This window comes from Podarcis vaucheri (genome assembly GCF_965113315.1).
Source record: "Podarcis vaucheri genome assembly, chromosome: 15".
Classification (NCBI taxonomy): Eukaryota; Metazoa; Chordata; class Lepidosauria; order Squamata; family Lacertidae; genus Podarcis; species Podarcis vaucheri.
Genome location: NC_138753.1, coordinates 29869825 through 29885858, shown reverse-complemented (window position 1 = coordinate 29885858; position 16034 = coordinate 29869825). Strand labels below are relative to the sequence as shown.

General features: G+C 48.7%; 1 protein-coding gene across 3 annotated transcripts; it reads left to right on the top strand.

Annotated features, from left to right (window-relative positions):
* The first annotated feature begins 1693 nt into the window (after positions 1–1693).
* On the top strand, positions 1694–15430 carry HMBS (hydroxymethylbilane synthase). 3 transcript variants are annotated; one of them, XM_082200635.1, is made up of 14 exons: positions 1694–1855; positions 4930–4983; positions 7222–7294; positions 8018–8067; positions 8159–8214; positions 8716–8793; positions 9741–9818; positions 10107–10182; positions 10592–10705; positions 10957–10995; positions 12238–12357; positions 12855–12908; positions 13696–13785; positions 14896–15430. In XM_082200635.1, the coding sequence occupies exons 1-14, from the start codon at positions 1832–1834 to the stop codon at positions 15064–15066; spliced, it is 1077 nt and encodes a 358-aa protein (XP_082056761.1). In that variant the 5' UTR covers positions 1694–1831; the 3' UTR covers positions 15067–15430. The 3 variants fall into 3 exon arrangements, with proteins under 3 accessions (XP_082056761.1, XP_082056760.1, XP_082056759.1); XM_082200634.1 differs by lacking the exon at positions 1694–1855 and adding an exon at positions 3719–3962; XM_082200633.1 differs by lacking the exon at positions 1694–1855 and adding an exon at positions 4660–4725.
* The last annotated feature ends 604 nt before the right edge of the window (positions 15431–16034 follow it).

Sequence of the window (16034 nt, the reverse complement as noted above, 5' to 3'; positions counted from 1 at the left end):
CTATGGGTCTTCCTGTATATGTATGTATACTCTTGCTTCCTTTCTGAACAACTGCCTCTCTCTCCCTCCCGCCTTCCCAATTCTTTGGTATTTCTGCGAGAGCCCAGAGGAGCTGCCTCATAGAAAAGGCCCAGTTCTGTGACTAATCTTGCTCAAGATTAGATTTCTGGTATAGTTTGTGGGTGGTAGTAGAAGCTGGGCCTGCAGGCAGATGGCTGTTATCTGAGCTGGTTCCTCCCATCTCTGCTGCAATTAGCTTCCTACCACCCCGTCACTTCACCTCCTTGGTTCTTGACTTTGCAAAAGCAATTATAAATTGGAACTGTGCTCCAAGCCACAGGGAGCTTCCTTCCTGCTCCTCCATCTTTCTTGGGGCACCATCTTCTACCACAGAGGGAGGAAATAGTCTTTGAGGCTAGATGCAGGCTTGAGCTTCATCCCACAGCTGCCTGCTCTTTTCTCTCTCTGGAGATAATGAGGAAAATGCAGTTCACCCTAAACCATGAATTGATGTATGTTGGGACAAAATACCTTAATTTTACATATACCTCGTGGTCTGTGAATCTGATGGTGAGTTGCCAGGAATGAGACCTTGTGGGTGGCAGTGGATAGTTCAGTGAAGTTGTTGACATAGCATGTGGTAGCTGTGAAAAAGGACAACTTCCATGCTAGGGATCATTGGGAAAGAAACCGAAAAGAAAACTGTTGATATCATAATGCTGCAACACCAATCTATGGAAAAAATATTACATTGTTAGAAAAGGGTACCCAAAATGATGGATGGAATGACTGGTTTAGAGAAAAGTTTGGTAAAAGGGGTGAAGGGGTTGGTTGCTATCACTTGGTTGGGCTGTTACTGGCATACAGGACTAGGTGGTGTGTGGGCTACAGCAGCAGAGCTGCTCTTACACTATTTATAGTTATGCTCTTTGGGAGCTGGGGTTCCTAATATGCATCGTTAAACCTCTTCACTTCCATCAGTTGGTCCAATCCCCTTTTAATAAAACACATTCCAATTTCCTTGCTGGATCCAATCAAGCACCACACTCGTCTACTATCCTGCCAGCTGCACTTGCTAATTAGGCCACCTCCAATAAACTCATTTGCAGCACCATCAGGGATGAACACCAGTCAGTGGGGCCCGTTTTCAGTATGCAGTGATATACTTCTTATGCACCTGGGGTCTCCATATTACAGGATGAGAAGCCTGAGAGACCTCTCCGTTTAAGGTAGCGTTCGTTGTCAGCTCATCTTGTAGCAGAGAGTTACACAGGAAGCAGCTATACACCAACCAGACCATTGGCTCTTCTGCCTCATTGGCTGGCTGGCTGGCAGCGGCTCTCCCAGGCCTTTCAAGCAGCGTTCCCTCAATTTTAGAATAAATCTCGTGACACTTTTGAAGGCAATTTGCAGGTATTTTGCATAATACTATCTAGGCCAGCCCCTTTCAAAGCCTAACTGGCGTACTCGGGCAAGAGACGCTCCGCTGCCCGTAAAATATGCGGCCGGAGCCACGTGCAGCGCCTCACTGCAAGGACCGGAGCGCGAAGCGACACATCGGGGCCCCGGCTTCGCGTTTCCGAAAAGGGCGTGCGCCGCGTCGACGGTAATTACGGTATAAAGGGGCATCGGGAGCCACCTCCCATTCATGGAAAGCCGCCTGTGGGAGGAACAGGAGGCCGGAAGTGACGTCCGAGACGGGGAGGCGCATGCGTGGCTCCGCGGAGTGGCGATGGAACCGGCAGCGCCTAGTTGACCCAGAGCGGGACCCCCTCCAGCCCTCGCCCCGCCTGCCTGCTGGCCCCCTTCGCTGCTCGGCGCCACCAGCGGCATGACCAGCTCGCCGCCCGCCTCGGTGAGCCTCTCCGCCGCTGCCTTGACCGGCGCTTCCCTCGCTTTGGAGAGGGGGAGGGAGAGAGAGGGGCGAAGGGGCGGGGCTTCCAGGGGCTCAGCCAATGGCGGAGGACGTCGCGAGGTGACCTCTGTGCATGGTGGTGACCTCACGCGCGTCGCGGGGGTCTTTAATGAGATGCGAATGAGTTCAGCCCCCGCGGGTGGGCCTGGGGACGGGAGTTGTCTCCGACCATGGCTGCCTATCTGCTACTCTTCCCCACCCCCGACTCTCTCTTTTCCTACACTTGTGTGTCCTCCAGTGCTGCTTTTCTTAGGAAGGGTTAATATAGTTGTTAAATGGTAGTGCTAGTTTGATTTTTATGAAACTTGATTTATATACACGCACACACAATTTTGTTTATGATAGCAGCAGTAGCAAGAACAACAACAGGGCACTGGCCTCGTTCACGTACTCAAAGTGTTTCATGTTAGTATCCCTGTAATCCGCTTTATATCTGCAGAGAAACATTGGGAGAGGCTGGTGTTTCTCCCAGGGATATTTTGCCCTTTGCCGGTCAAGGGAGGCAGGTTGCATTTCTAGAATGTGCTCCTGCCAAAATCAGATGCCTCTTGTTTCTTGCACAACCTTGTGCAACTTGAGCTCTGCCTCTGTGTAGCAAGGCACTCTTGCCTAATCCACAGGATGGCTTTGTAGGACACACCTTTGCCCTGTTAGGTAGTACACTGTACAGATACCTCCAGGCAGTTTCTACTAGCAGCTAAGGTGAGCCAGAGTGTGGTGGCGGCGAAGAGAAGTGTGGGTTTGCTGCTTTCAGGTGCCTTCTTGCATTCCTCTCTGCTATAGGGTGCTTCACCAAGCTGTTTTTCTAGTTTCTGCATGCACACTCACGCTTTCACTTACCCTTTCAAAGTTCCGCTGGGAATACATCCCATAGCCTTCCCATGTCCGGGAGACTGTTATATTAGCTTCCAAACCTGAGACTTTGCCTGGATTTTGGGCTGTTGGGCCTGAGCCTTTTGGGTGATACTGTATGGTGGACACCTACACAGCTTGCCTGTTTCTGTGTTTTCAGTCCCAGATTCAAACAAATTCTCTTCCCTCTTCACACTAAGCACCTCTTTCTGTCCCCCTTGGCTGCATAATTGCCCTACAAACACAGAAACTGCTGCTTTCAGCACCCAGATGATATCTCTCTTTTTCCTCCCTAAAGCTAAGCAGCTAGTGCTCATGGCTATGTTTGATGAAGACTGAAGGGAACTGGTGATTTGGGGTTGACTTCCAGAAGTCACACATGGGGCTTCTGTACCTTGTGACTACCAATCTCTCCTATGAACTATTGATATCTACTGCCCATTTTCAGCTCTACTGCCCACCTGTGCCCCATTCCTGTGTTTTGCCCTATCTCCCTGCATCCCATTTCTTGTCTATGTACTCCTTTCCATGGCCACTATCCTAAGAGGAGCCACATTCTCTTGGGAGATGTCCTAGAAAGTAAATACCAGGCCAGCTTGTGCACTTCCTTGCTGCAGAACTATGTGGATGGCACAGATAGCACTGGCCACCATGGGTGGAAGCAAGTTGGTTCTCAGGATGATAGCTTCCTGCATTCTGATCCATTGAGATTATAGTTGTTTGCCATGGAGTTTGATTGTATCTCCCCTTCTGCGCCGCCACCCTCCCCTTGCCCTATATTGCAAATAAGTGGTTGAAATGTCCCTTGTTCACTTGTGCAAATGGCCCCTTTGTCAATTGCTTTGCCCTGGGAGATTGTCTTCTGCTGCCTGTCTTTCCCAGAACAATTTCTTTCTGTGCAAAACCCGGAGAGTTCCTTGCAAGCAGCCCCTGCAGCTGCAGTTCCCTCCAGGCTCAGTTCCTTCCTTCTCCCCACCCCCCTTGAACGCCCTTTCCCCTTCTCTGCCTTATCTCTGCTGCCAGGTTGGGGCTAGTTTGCAAGGAGAGACTCCCTTGATTAGACGCTGACAGAGCAAGGCAGCAGGTCTTCCTCTCCCCTCTAGCAAAGACATCTTTCTCCTCCTCCTCCTCTTCACTGGGTCCTGGGTTGCAAACCTCTGTTGAGATGGCAAAGGTGGTGCTGCAGGACACTCAGGTAAGAGGTGTATGTCTCTCCAGGCCTCTTTGCGGGTCTGCGGAAATATTTCCAAATCTTAACAGCCATTTTGACAGGTCTGAAGGTTTTCTGGCCCTGGGTTATTGTCCAGGACTTCATACTTCTCTCCCTGCCTCTCTTACCCACCCACACACATGCATGCACAATCTTTCTTTTCAGCTGTGTGTGTTATGACATATTTAGGGATGAAACTTTACTGCAAGAGACAGACCCTACTGAGGAATACGTCTATCTATTGATAGGCCCTTAACTGATAATGTTTGTCTTAGTGCTATCTTGTCCTGTGCCCTGTATGGCTCTGCAGGCACCTTTTCCTACAGGACCCTTGCTAGTTCCATGTGCTGCTTACCTGCATTGCACGGCCTGGTCTTTGGGGGACTCTTGGGAAGCAGATGACTCTGCCCCTTGGGGCCAGTTGTGCACTGAATAACCTCCGCTTCTTTCAGGTCTTTGACACGTGTTCTTTGCCCTGAAGCCTGTCAAGGGTTGCTGGGCTAGGGCTGGTCAGGTCAGGCAATAAAAACGACATTAGTAATAGTTGTTTGTGGTTGTGCCAACAATGTTATGGTGCTTTACAGCACAACAAAGGGAAAGGCGGGCCCCTGCCCAGAGAAGCGTAGAATTTTAGATCTGACACAAGGGAGGCAGGCAAGAGGGATGGGTATCTAATTGCACGTTGCTCAGCTATCCTTTAGGGCTGTTCCTTTTAATGCAGCGAACATTGCAGAAGGTGTCTGCCCAGGTAAGTTCCAGTGTGGGGCTTCCTGGGATGCCTTCTGTGTCCACTTCCATGGCTGAACTGTACCACCCTGCTTGGCGGCCCCTTTGCGAGGAAAGGCTTGGCTGGTGCAAGCTTCCTCTTGATGTAGGGTTTTGCGGGGAGATTGTGGAAATGCCACCATAATAACCCTCCCTCTGTGGAGTAATTGGAGACATTTCTTCACAGGAGAAGAATGGCTTGAAGAAAGAGACTATCCGCGTGGGAACAAGGAAAAGCCAGGTGAGGTTCTTGTCATTACCGCTCTCTTGCCTGCCTGCTGCTTTTCTCTCTCTGCTTTTCCTGGGTCTGCTTCTTGCAAAGTGTTCGTACAAACAGGACTGTGCATTGGCCGGTGAATGGATTTGCATTGGGACAACAGGGCATTTTCTGTTCCTTTCCTAGTAACCAGGTTGGAACAGAGGAAGGCAGGGAAAGACGGCTGGTGCTGAAGAGAGCAAGTCCTGGAACGAAGTGTATTCTTGAAGAACTGGGTTATAGGAGTGGATAATAGCAATATATAAAAATGCCTTATGAAAAGGACAAAGAACTATTCTGGCCTTATGTCCCAGGAGGGGAGAGCTCAGATGAGCATTTGGAGAGGCTTCTTAAAGGCGAGAGCAGTTCTAACACTGAGACCATGGTGGACTCTCCCTTAGGAAGGTACAGAGCTCAGTGGTGGAGCTCTTGTGGTTCAATCCCCAGCATCTCTAGGTAGGGCTGTGAAAGAAGACTCCCTGCCTGAAACCCTGGAAGAATGGCTGCTAGTCAGTGCTCACCAAACTGAGCTCGAGGGAGGAATGGTTTGTCTTGGGATAAGGCAGTTTCCTGTATTGCCTCTCTGGGGTCTTTAGGCAGAGGCTGGACAATCCTTTCTTAGAGATGTTGCTGGGTTTTCTGTATCAAGTAGAGCTTAGACTTAGAGTCCCCCACTGCTGCCGCAGCTCTTAATGGCTGCTGTGCAGGAACTCACATATTCTGGGAACTATCCTTGCCCTCCCCTTCAGTAATAGCAAATTCCAAATTTATATTAGGCTAAATATGACAGGAGCTGTGTTCCCAAATGTGCATCTTTCTGAATTATATTTCACTCAGTGCTGCTCCTCAAGGCTTTGTCCCTTTGCTACTATTGCTGTAATTTGCTAGCAGCCACAGGGTTTCGTTTGTCAGGCTGTTGCTTAAGTGTTTGTCAGCTGTGCTACTTCCCTGCTGCTCATTGATCTTAACGATCTTATCCACCTGGCAATTAATCCGTACTTCTCCAGCCGAATTGCTTTGGTGGTGTTGAGCAACCATCAGTTCCCCTGACCTTTCTTTTGCCAGGAGGATGCAAAGATTTGCCCATGGGCCGCCCTAGCAGGAGCAAAGAAGTACGCCCAAGAGCCAAGGCTGGGAGGGGCAGACTTGTAAAGAAAGATAATGCTCCACCCTTGCGGTGGAGAGCTAATCTCCCATCTGCCTCCTGTTGTTGAGGCTGGTGGCAGTTCAGGAGTAAACCCAGAAAGCCTGTTTGGAACGGGGGCCTAGGATGGGGCGGCACCTAAGGGTGTGAAAGATCTCCTTTTCCCTAGAAGCCCTGTCCTGGGGGCCAGAAGTGGGTCTCCACTCCTTCTCTCAGAACATAAGAATTGCCCTGCAGCCGGGTCACGTCCAAGACCCGTCTAGTCCAGCATCTGGTTCTCACAGTGGCCAACCACATAATAACAATAACAATAACAATAACAAACAACAACAACAACCATTCCTTCCTTCATTCCTTCCCTGCCCATCTGGCTGAGTTTTCCCAGCCACTCTTGGAGCCCACAAGAAGGACCTGAGTCCAGCAGCAATATTTTCACTATTGCAATTCTCAGCAACCGATATTCAAAGGCACACAGCCTCCAACGCTGGATGCAGAACGCAGCCATTGTAGCTAATATTCCATTGATAGCCTTTCATCCCTTTTTATAGCCCCTGAAATTGATGACCATCTCTATGTCTTGTGGGAGCAAACCCTGCAATTTAATTACGCTCTGTGTGAAGAAGTCCTTCCCTTTGCCTGTCTGGAATCCTGCAGCACTTGGCTTCAGTGAATGGTATTTCTGCAGAGCTTCATTCTGGGATGTTTGCTGAGCACACATCAGCTGCGCTGCTGCCTCTGCTTCCTTTGTGGGCTCTGAGGTGCCTTTTCATTCTCTGACTGGCTCAAGCCAAGTTTGCTCTCTTCATGCCCGGCTTTTTTTCTGTGGCTCCCGAAGCTGGGGGGGGGGGGGGGGAGCAGATCACAGACATGAACCGGACCCAAAACCGATGAGCATGACATGTATAGGAAGTGGGACTGGAAGTCTCATGTCTTTTGAGCTCTTGTGGGAGCAGCATATCGGAGCAAGAATCTGCGCACATGTCTTCCTCTGACAGCAGGGGCATTGGGCACACTTGCCGCCTGCGCCTCTTGGGTCATAGGTAGGGCACACTGATTGACTTTGCCTTCCTTCTCTGCAGCTCGCCCGGATCCAGACGGACAGTGTGGTTCAGATGCTGCAGGAGCGCCACCCTCACCTCTGCTTTGAGATTGGTGAGTGTGTGAGGCAGGAAGCCTGGGAATTAGGAATTGACCAGGTGCTGGGTGAGAGCAGCCTTAGGTGCACAGACAGAGTGCTGAGCTTTTCTGACCTGGTGCATGGAGAGGATGGGCTTGTGTGGCACCTAGCTTTGTATTAATAATAATAATAATAATAATAATAATAATAATAATAATAATAATAATTAATAAATTATATGACCATTCCTTCAAGATTCACAGGGTGGCTTACCAAGTAAACCCCAAAATACATAATATTTATTTATTTAATACATTGATATGCCTTTTTTACCTTCCAATGAGCTCAAGGCAGTGTACATAGTTCTCCTCCCCATTTCATCCTCTCAGCAGCCCTGTGAGGCAGGTTAGACTAAGAGTTACCCAGTGAGCTTCATGGCTGAGTGGGAATTCGAACCCTGGTCTCCCAGGTCCTACTCCCAACACATTATCAGTTATGCCACATGTTCAGTAGTAGCAAACATAAACAATATCCCCCACCCACACAGTTCAAAAGACCATAGATTATTTAAGTAGCCAAAGGTCTGAGATAAGAGAGATGTTTTTGCCTGGCGCCAGTTTGTGTCCTACCCTACTAAAGCAGTGAGCAGCTAGGAAGTCCACACATCGCTCACCCTTGTTGTGGCTCATGTCCTACTGGTGTCTGTCATCTTTCCTGATCTTCCCTCTTCCTTCTTTCCTTCCTCTCTCTCTGAATAGTTGCCATGTCAACCACAGGTGACAAGATCCTGGACACAGCTCTGTCCAAGGTAAGCAGCCGTATGCTCCCTGGGCTCATGACACAACCAGAAACGGATAGAAAAAGCAGCCCAGGTTGTAACATGCTCTTTTCCCATTTAGATTGGTGAGAAAAGCCTATTTACGAAGGAACTGGAAAATGCACTGGAAAGAAATGAGTAAGTTCTCTTTGGCTGGGAGGTGCGGGAGAAAGCTCTCCTTGGCAGGCAATGCCTGGTGGTGCCCTTGGCACTGGTGCTTTTGCTCTGAGCAGGAGTCCATGTCCTGGTAGGCAATGGATTCTTCCAGAGCCAGGAAGTCTTCTCTTGAGCAAAAGCGTTTCCTCTAACCCAGCGTTGCAGGTTGGGAGTCAGCAATTGTGAGGAGGGGGAACCTAGTCATGGCGCATAACTGGGGGGATAGAGCTCTGATGCCTCCTGTAAAATAATGGGTGTTTTTCCTGCTCTTTCTGAAACATCAAGGTCTGATGTTTAAAACTGTGTCACAGCAATCCTGAGCAGTAGGCCACATTGAGGCTGACATGCCCAGGCCCACCCAGCAAAGCTTCATAGCCAAGCAGGGATCTGCGCTGAGGTCCTATGCTTCATAATTGCTCTCTCTGCCCATCCTGGGCCCATAAGTTTGGCACACCCATAACCAGCTCATTTCTTCCCTTCCAGGGTTGACTTGGTGGTTCACTCCCTGAAGGACTTGCCCACATCCCTCCCACATGGCTTCACCATCGGTGCAATTTGCAAGTGAGTTTGGGCTCCTCTGCTTCCTTCTGCCTGACTCAGCGCTCTGGCTCTTGGTCCATCAAAGTTTGCCCTGGCCAGGCATCCGCCTTCCCTTTTCCATGTGTTGCAGGAATTTATGTATAGGTTGGGGGGGGGGTTGCCCCTCCAGCAGATATCATGCACATGCAGCCCACTACCAAAATCGGCACAATCACTTTTGCGACTTTTGTGATTTGTCCCCACAAAACACTTCATCACAGTTTCTTCCTATCTATTCAAAGTGCCTTTGCTGCACGATACCAAATGTAACAATTCACTGACAAATGTATCTATGTACTGGCTCACTGGGAAAACTTCAGAAATTCATATAGACATGTGAGCTCAGCTATTCAGCAGCCACTCTGCCTGAGTGATAATTCCTGGCATCCTGATACCTGAGTGCCAGACAGGTAGCCATTCCAGAAATAACAAACCCAGATGAAGACAAAAGGGTGTGATTAATTTGGCTGGGAAACAGGAAATGTAAATATGGCTGGGAAACAGGAAATGTAAATTTGTTCGGGGCTTCCATCTTGTTCCACCTTGTGGCAGGTGGGAGTCCTGTCGCGACAGCCTTCAAGAAAGACCAAGCCTACTGGCTGCTGTTTTGCTCTGGTATTCCTGGCTGGTGTCCTTGTTTTTTGTCCAAGAGAGCCCTCAGATTTCTCCGTTAACATACGTCAGCTGTTGGTCCCTGCGGAAGCAGGAATGCCCAATAAACCACCTAACTTCCATAGCATCAGATGGGTAATACCTTCTTTAACCCATCTAAACTGGCCACTGCCTTAGGCCAAGTGGTGGCCCTTTGCTGTGAACAGACAAAACTCCAGGTCATGGAGTCTCCAGCTCTCTTTGCAAGAAACTTGGAGGCTGCTGCTGCAGCCCAGCTGACCTGCTCCCTAAAAGGCAACCCCGTCTGTCCCTTGCAGGAGAGAGAGTCCATATGATGCAGTCGTCTTCCACCCTAAGCATGCAGGCAAGAGCCTCCACAGCCTCCCTGAGAAGAGGTGAGTTTCACTTGTTCCTTCCTTGGGTTCCATCTGGTGTGCAGGAAGGGCTGAAATTAGCATTTTGCCCCAGCTTCAACCCCTCTTGGGTAGCAGTGCTGAGAGGGGTCCCTGCCTGCCTGAGGTCTTGGCCAGCCGCTCTTGCCCAGAGTTGACACTTTGCTGCACATGGTCCCGTGTAGACAATGTTTGTGCAGAGATGTCTGGGGGACTGTTCCTAACTCTGCGGGTGAGGCTGACCAGTCCAGAGTCTTCTTTGACGACGCTTTCCTTTTGGCTCTCTGGCAGTGTGATCGGGACCAGCTCACTTCGCCGGGCAGCTCAGCTGAAGAGAAAGTTCCCTCACCTGGAATTCAGGGATATTGTATCCTTTGAAAATGACCCCTTGACTTAGAAGTGTGAATAGGACACCTTGTGGGGGTGTGTGAATTTCCTAGTGGGGAATGTGGCCATTCCTTTGAATATGCAGCTTCTGTTATATTGAAGCAGGTCTCAATCGTTTGTTGGCCAGGTGGGAAAAACTGGTCTGCAATATGAGAACTTTTTCAAGGCCACACACCCCTGGCTTGGCTTTGAATCCGGGGCCCAGCCAGCCATTGTGCTGAGATGCAGCCCATAGGCCTGGCAGAGGAGCTAAGGTCTTGAACTGCCTTCTCCCCTGCAGAGAGGGACTGTGGTGTTAGAACACCCTCCCTGGTGGCCAGCTCTGGAAGTGCAGGCCATGGGCCACCCAACCAGGGATCTCTGTGGTTTTCCCTTAATCCTTCTTGTAGAGGGGAAATTTGAACACTCGCTTGAAGAAGCTGGATGAGAAGGAGGATTTCAGCGCCATCGTCCTGGCAGCGGCTGGCCTCAGGCGGATGGGCTGGGACAGCCGCATTGGTCAAGTAAGTGGGGCAGAAGAGATTGGGATGAAGGTTGTTCCCCGCCCCTGCCCCTCCATCGTGCCCAGGGACTTTCTACTCCTTGTATCCTCAGTTCTTGAGATGCTCACTGATGTCTGCATTCCTTCGGGATATATAAACTGAATGAATTTGTGAAATGCCCTGAGATGTATACAATTTTAAAATAAATAAATAAAATATTTTGCTCCACCTTTGTTCTGAGCATCACCAACCCTCGTTCTCCTTCCCTCCAGGTCCTGAGCCCCGCAGACTGCTTGTACGCAGTTGGGCAGGTATGTGATGTGCTCTCCGTTCTGGCACTGCTGTGTGTGCGCGAACAGCTAAGCCTCCCCAACACACCCCTGCCTCTTGAGGGTGCCTTTCGCTCTTTCTCCTCCTGCTCCTCGCCCTCAAATGAGCATCCCAAAGTCAGGCTATGCACACCTTCCAATGAATTCTCTCTAGTGTGAATCCCAAAGCTGGAAGGTTAAATGGCCTTAGTGCTCTGAGGCTGCACCCCTTGTCCTGGTGGGTACCAACTTCTGCATCCTCACATTTGTGCAGGGATGGCTAACCTGTGGCCCTCTAGAATTTGTTGCCTACCTCTCCCATTAATTCTGTCCATGAACTGTAAACTGTAAAAGTGGGTTTCCCCCCTTGAACTGTTCTCAGATTTAAAAATCACTCAAAATGGCACGAAGCTCTTTCAATGCATGCCTTGCTTGCCCCTTGTCCAAAAGTGGGTGAAATGTATGCATCGTGGGAATCCTTGAAGACATTTTCTTTTGCCTCTTGGAAATCCCAGCAACAAAAATGCCAAAATCCATCGCAGCGCAACTACTTTCCAGGGCCAACCAGAATGTCACAAAATATTGTGCCAGCTTTTGAGTCCCCCAGAACTGTTCATTGGGCTGGATTAGAGGTTTTCAACCTTTTTGAGTCCATGGCTGCCTTATTGAAGTACATTCTTTTTGTAGCACTCCTGTGGGGCACAGGAGCCCAGTTATGTCTCCCCTTTCTTGCAGAGCTGGCAGCCTCTCAACCTTATTCAAACACCCTCCCTTGTGGAGTGTCCCTTCAGCCAATGTTGCCCACGGCACCCCTGACCATCATTCAAGGCACCCCAGGGTGCCACGGCACACTGGTTCAAAACCACTGGGCTATATAGTAAACACAGAAACTTAAAAGCTTGCACTATATTGTGACATTTTGGCTGACCTCATAGAGGCATTGGCGTAATATGGATTTAGTAATTTTTCTTATGGGTCGGTATGGCTGGCTTCCCCCCCCCCCCAAAAGCAGTTTTTAGCAGGGGCTTGTGGGGGAGAGGGGTAGTGGATGCTTTGGTGGTCGTATGTCTCCATCTCAAGCTCATGCCTGCTTTACAGAGTAGAGACTCTGCTCCTGTTGTTCTCTGATTGCTGACCCTGGTCATTGCAGAGCAGAGGCTTTGAAAGCTGTGGGGGCTGCATAGCCACTAGGCTGTTCGAGAAGCTGAGAAGGGCCTCTGTCCCTGCTCCTCTTCCTTTCTCCAGGGAGCCCTAGCAGTGGAGGTGAGAGCCAGGGACCAGGAGATCCTTGATATGGTGTCCGTCCTGCACGACGGTGAGACGGTGCTGCGTTGCATTGCAGAGAGGGCCTTCATGAAGCACTTGGTAGGTTTCAGGAAGTGCTTGATCGGAGGCCACAGCAGCCACCTGCTTATGTGGGGCTCAGGGCAGTGGGGTGCTTCCTTCCTAGGGAGGACAGGGATTTTTTTTAAAAAAAAAAGTTATCTGAATTGCGTGTTTCTCAGTTTGATCCTTTCCCAAGGTATGCATTGTGACTCAGTTATTATTGATAGTTTATTGCAATTGTTAAGAGTGAATTTGTTTAGTTATTATTGGTTCATGTTTTGGGTTATTTTATTGTGTACCATTATAGTCAAATAGATTATTGAATATTACTTTATTTGATGTCATTCATTTTAAAGTTATGCCATGTTATGGCTTTTTTAATTGGATCAGGTTATTGTATATTTTGTTGCTGTGAACCGCCTTGTTTAGTAATATGGAAAAGTGGTATGCTAATTAAAAGTGAAATGAGGAGGGAGGCTTGGCAGTAGCAGCAGCAGCAGCAGCGTCATTCACCTCCCTGACATTATCCATTCCAGGAAGGCGGCTGCAGTGTCCCTGTGGCAGTGAACACCGTGCTGAAGGACTTCCAGGTAATGACAATTCAGAAGACCACAGGCCTTGTTTTTTTCCAGCCAGCAGCCAGGCTGGGTCTCTCTTAGCAATGGTTTGTGGGCCTCTCCCAGCATTGAAAGCAGTTGGTGGAGGGAGAGACCTGTGCTGAATGCAATAGCCCTGCTTGGTATGAAGGGAAGCGCTCCCTGACTGAGATGGAGCAAAGAACCCTCAAACCAGCGAACTCCCATTCATGACATGTGACCCACCTTCTTGGCCTTCCACCTGCAATACAAGGATAACAACACTGGCCTACTCTTTAGGGTTGTTGTAAGGATCACCAGAAGATAATGTATGTAAATAACTTGGAACAGAGGTTCAAATGGTTATTATCAACAGACTAGGTGTTTGCTGACCAGGGATGGAGAATCTGTGGTTCTCCAGATGTTTGATTCCAATCCCCATCCTATTGGCTGTGGCTGATAAGTTATTAAAAAGCATTTATAAACCACTTTTAAAATGCTGAGTTTGGGAGTCCCCTCACTTCAGACATTCATTTCCCTCTTGACTGGATCAGTCTCAGCACTCATCCTGGAATATTTGGTAGTTCACATAAAAGTTTAAGTTGCTGCTGATAATTCCTTCCTGTCCTTCTAGGACCCTTCCTTTTTAAAAAGGTGACTTAATGCTGAATCCCGGACTCAATGCTGAATCTCAGACTCATGTAGAAGACGTCACACACTGCCTATGGCATCCCTTGGCTTTCCTGCACCTTCTCCAAAGCGAAAGCGGTGGCTGTTGACATTTTCTCTTTATTTTCCCTAGTTATATTTGACTGGAGCAGTCTACAGCCTTGATGGATCAGAGAGCCTACGTGAGACCATGCAAGCAAGCATGAATTATTTTCCACATGAGGTACCTGCTACTGTATTGCAAAACAGCACATTTTCTAGGCTTCCACATAGGGGGAAACCGGGACCTTGTTATTCTTTCTGCTTGGCTCCTCCCATGACATGAGAGAGAGAAAAAACCCAATAAAACTACATCTAAGCAAAGTGTGAGGAGCTTTTGGCTGCTGCTGAACTACAGTTCCCATCATTCCTGGCAATGGGTCCTGCTTGTTCGGACTGATGGAAATTGTAGCTCAGTAATATCTGGAGGGACAAAGTTTCTCCACACCTGATTTAAGCTTTGTTTCATAATATATCCAAAGCAGAGACTGTGGCCTGCTGCTCCCAAACAAGCCACTGTATGGTAAGGGAGCAACAGACCCTAATCCTGGATTTCAGTGTTAACAGGAAGCAAAGCTTTAAGTGCAACTTCCTGGTTTGCTTCACAGGAGTGAAGCAGGAACTATGGCAAAGTATGCAATAGCATGCTGTTCATTCACACTAAACTCTGGCTTATTGTAATGTGCTAACAAGCTCATAGATGTTTTGGTCAATAGTGACAGTCACACTTGTTCAGCCTCCTCCATTAAAAGACCAGCTGTACAATCCTAGCATCTTGTTCATATGGGTTGTCCCCCCCCCTCTAATTTTACTGGAGGATACAAAACCAATGTTAAATTTGAGGAGGCTCACTAAAAGGACCCCTGACAGTTAAGCCTAGTCGTGAATGACTCTGGGGTTGCAGAGCTCATCTCACTTTACTGGCTGAGGGAGCTGACGTTTGTCCAGTTTTTCTGGGTCATGTGGCCAGCATGACTAAGCTGCTTCTGGCAAACCACGAAAACACTGTTTACCTTCCCGCCGGAGCGGTACCTATTTATCTACTTGCACTTTGATGTGCTTTTGAACTGCTAGGTTGACAAGAGCTGGGACCGAGCACCGGGAGCTTACCCCATCACGGGGATTTGAACCACCGACCTTCCGATCGGCAAAGCCTAGGCTCAGTGGTTTAGACCACAGCGCCACCCACGTCCCCCACTATCCTTCAATAAATGTGAATCTTTAATCGCTGCCTCTAACCCTCAAATGTCCTATTGCTGGCTAAGGGATTTTACATATTTCTTTTACTTTTCAGAATGAAGATGGCCCCAACGATGACATCCAGCATGTTGGCATCACTGCAAAGAATTTCTCTCAGTCTGCTCAAGTGGCTGCAGAGAAGTTAGGCATTCAGGTGGCTGAGCTCCTCCTGAGCAGAGGGGCAAAGCACATCCTCAACGTGGCCCGACAGCTCAACGATGCCTGATGGGGGCCCTGCCTTGGATGTCAAGCTCCTCTAGCCATTGTCCTTCATGGAAGCAATGAAGTCTCTTGCAAATCAACCACTGCCCTCTCGGTGAAGGGAATCTTAATTTATTATGGCAGCTATGCCACAGTTCACCTGTGCTGCTAAGGACTGTCTCATGCTGTAGCCTCCAATGGAAGATTCATGCTGGCGGGGATCACTCCCTTTAACACACAGCCTGAATTTTGAGAAAGAGAACCATTTAAAAGAAGTTGGTGCCTTCATTGATTGCTGTCAGGAATAATGTAACCTGGTACAGTTGCATAGAATGAAGTGTATATTTTTTTTAATTATTGCCAAATGGATTAAAGAGATTTAAACTGAATCTACTGCAGCTTACTTGTGTATGCATACCAGCTCCTTTTAAGCACGTTGCTTTCCCTCAAGAACCCTGGGAACCACAGTCTGCCCCTGGGAGCTGCAATACCAGCACACTTAACCAAGCACAATTTCCAGAATTCTTTGGGTTTGTAAGCAGACCTGTTTTCACCTGAGTATTGCAAAACAATCACCAAAGGGCTTTAGTAGGAAAAAGCAAACTTGCCTGGGTCATAATAGAACCACCGTGAAGTAAGGGCGGGTAGAAAGAAAACTTTGTAAATCTCAGATCTTCAGAACTCCATCCTCTGTCCAGCAGTGGCTAACTAGCTGCTTCCAGGCACCCATACAATAAGGACATGAAAGCAAGATGCAGGAAGCTATAAGCTCCATGGAGCCATCAGTCACCTCCATTATTTTAATACCCTTTTGCCTAATGGCAGGAAAGTCCATTAAGTTAGGAAAGATAGTTCCCTTTGGCTGTTTTCACCAAATAAATGTCAGCCCCAGTCAGCATGGTCTAATTGGTGGGTGGGGGTAGGAGAGGGGGAGAAAAAACCCACCTGTTTTCTATGCCAAGCCAACAATGACCTTTCTCCTGCCTGTTAGCC

Excerpts from the sequence above, each read along its gene's own strand:
- HMBS (XM_082200633.1), top strand. The coding sequence starts at position 4,693 with ATGCAGCGAACATTGCAGAAGGTGTCTGCCCAG. Across the intron at positions 4,984-7,221 it reads TGGGAACAAGGAAAAGCCAG|CTCGCCCGGATCCAGACGGA; the intron begins GTGAGGTTCTTG and ends CCTTCTCTGCAG. Across the intron at positions 10,996-12,237 it reads GCTTGTACGCAGTTGGGCAG|GGAGCCCTAGCAGTGGAGGT; the intron begins GTATGTGATGTG and ends TCCTTTCTCCAG.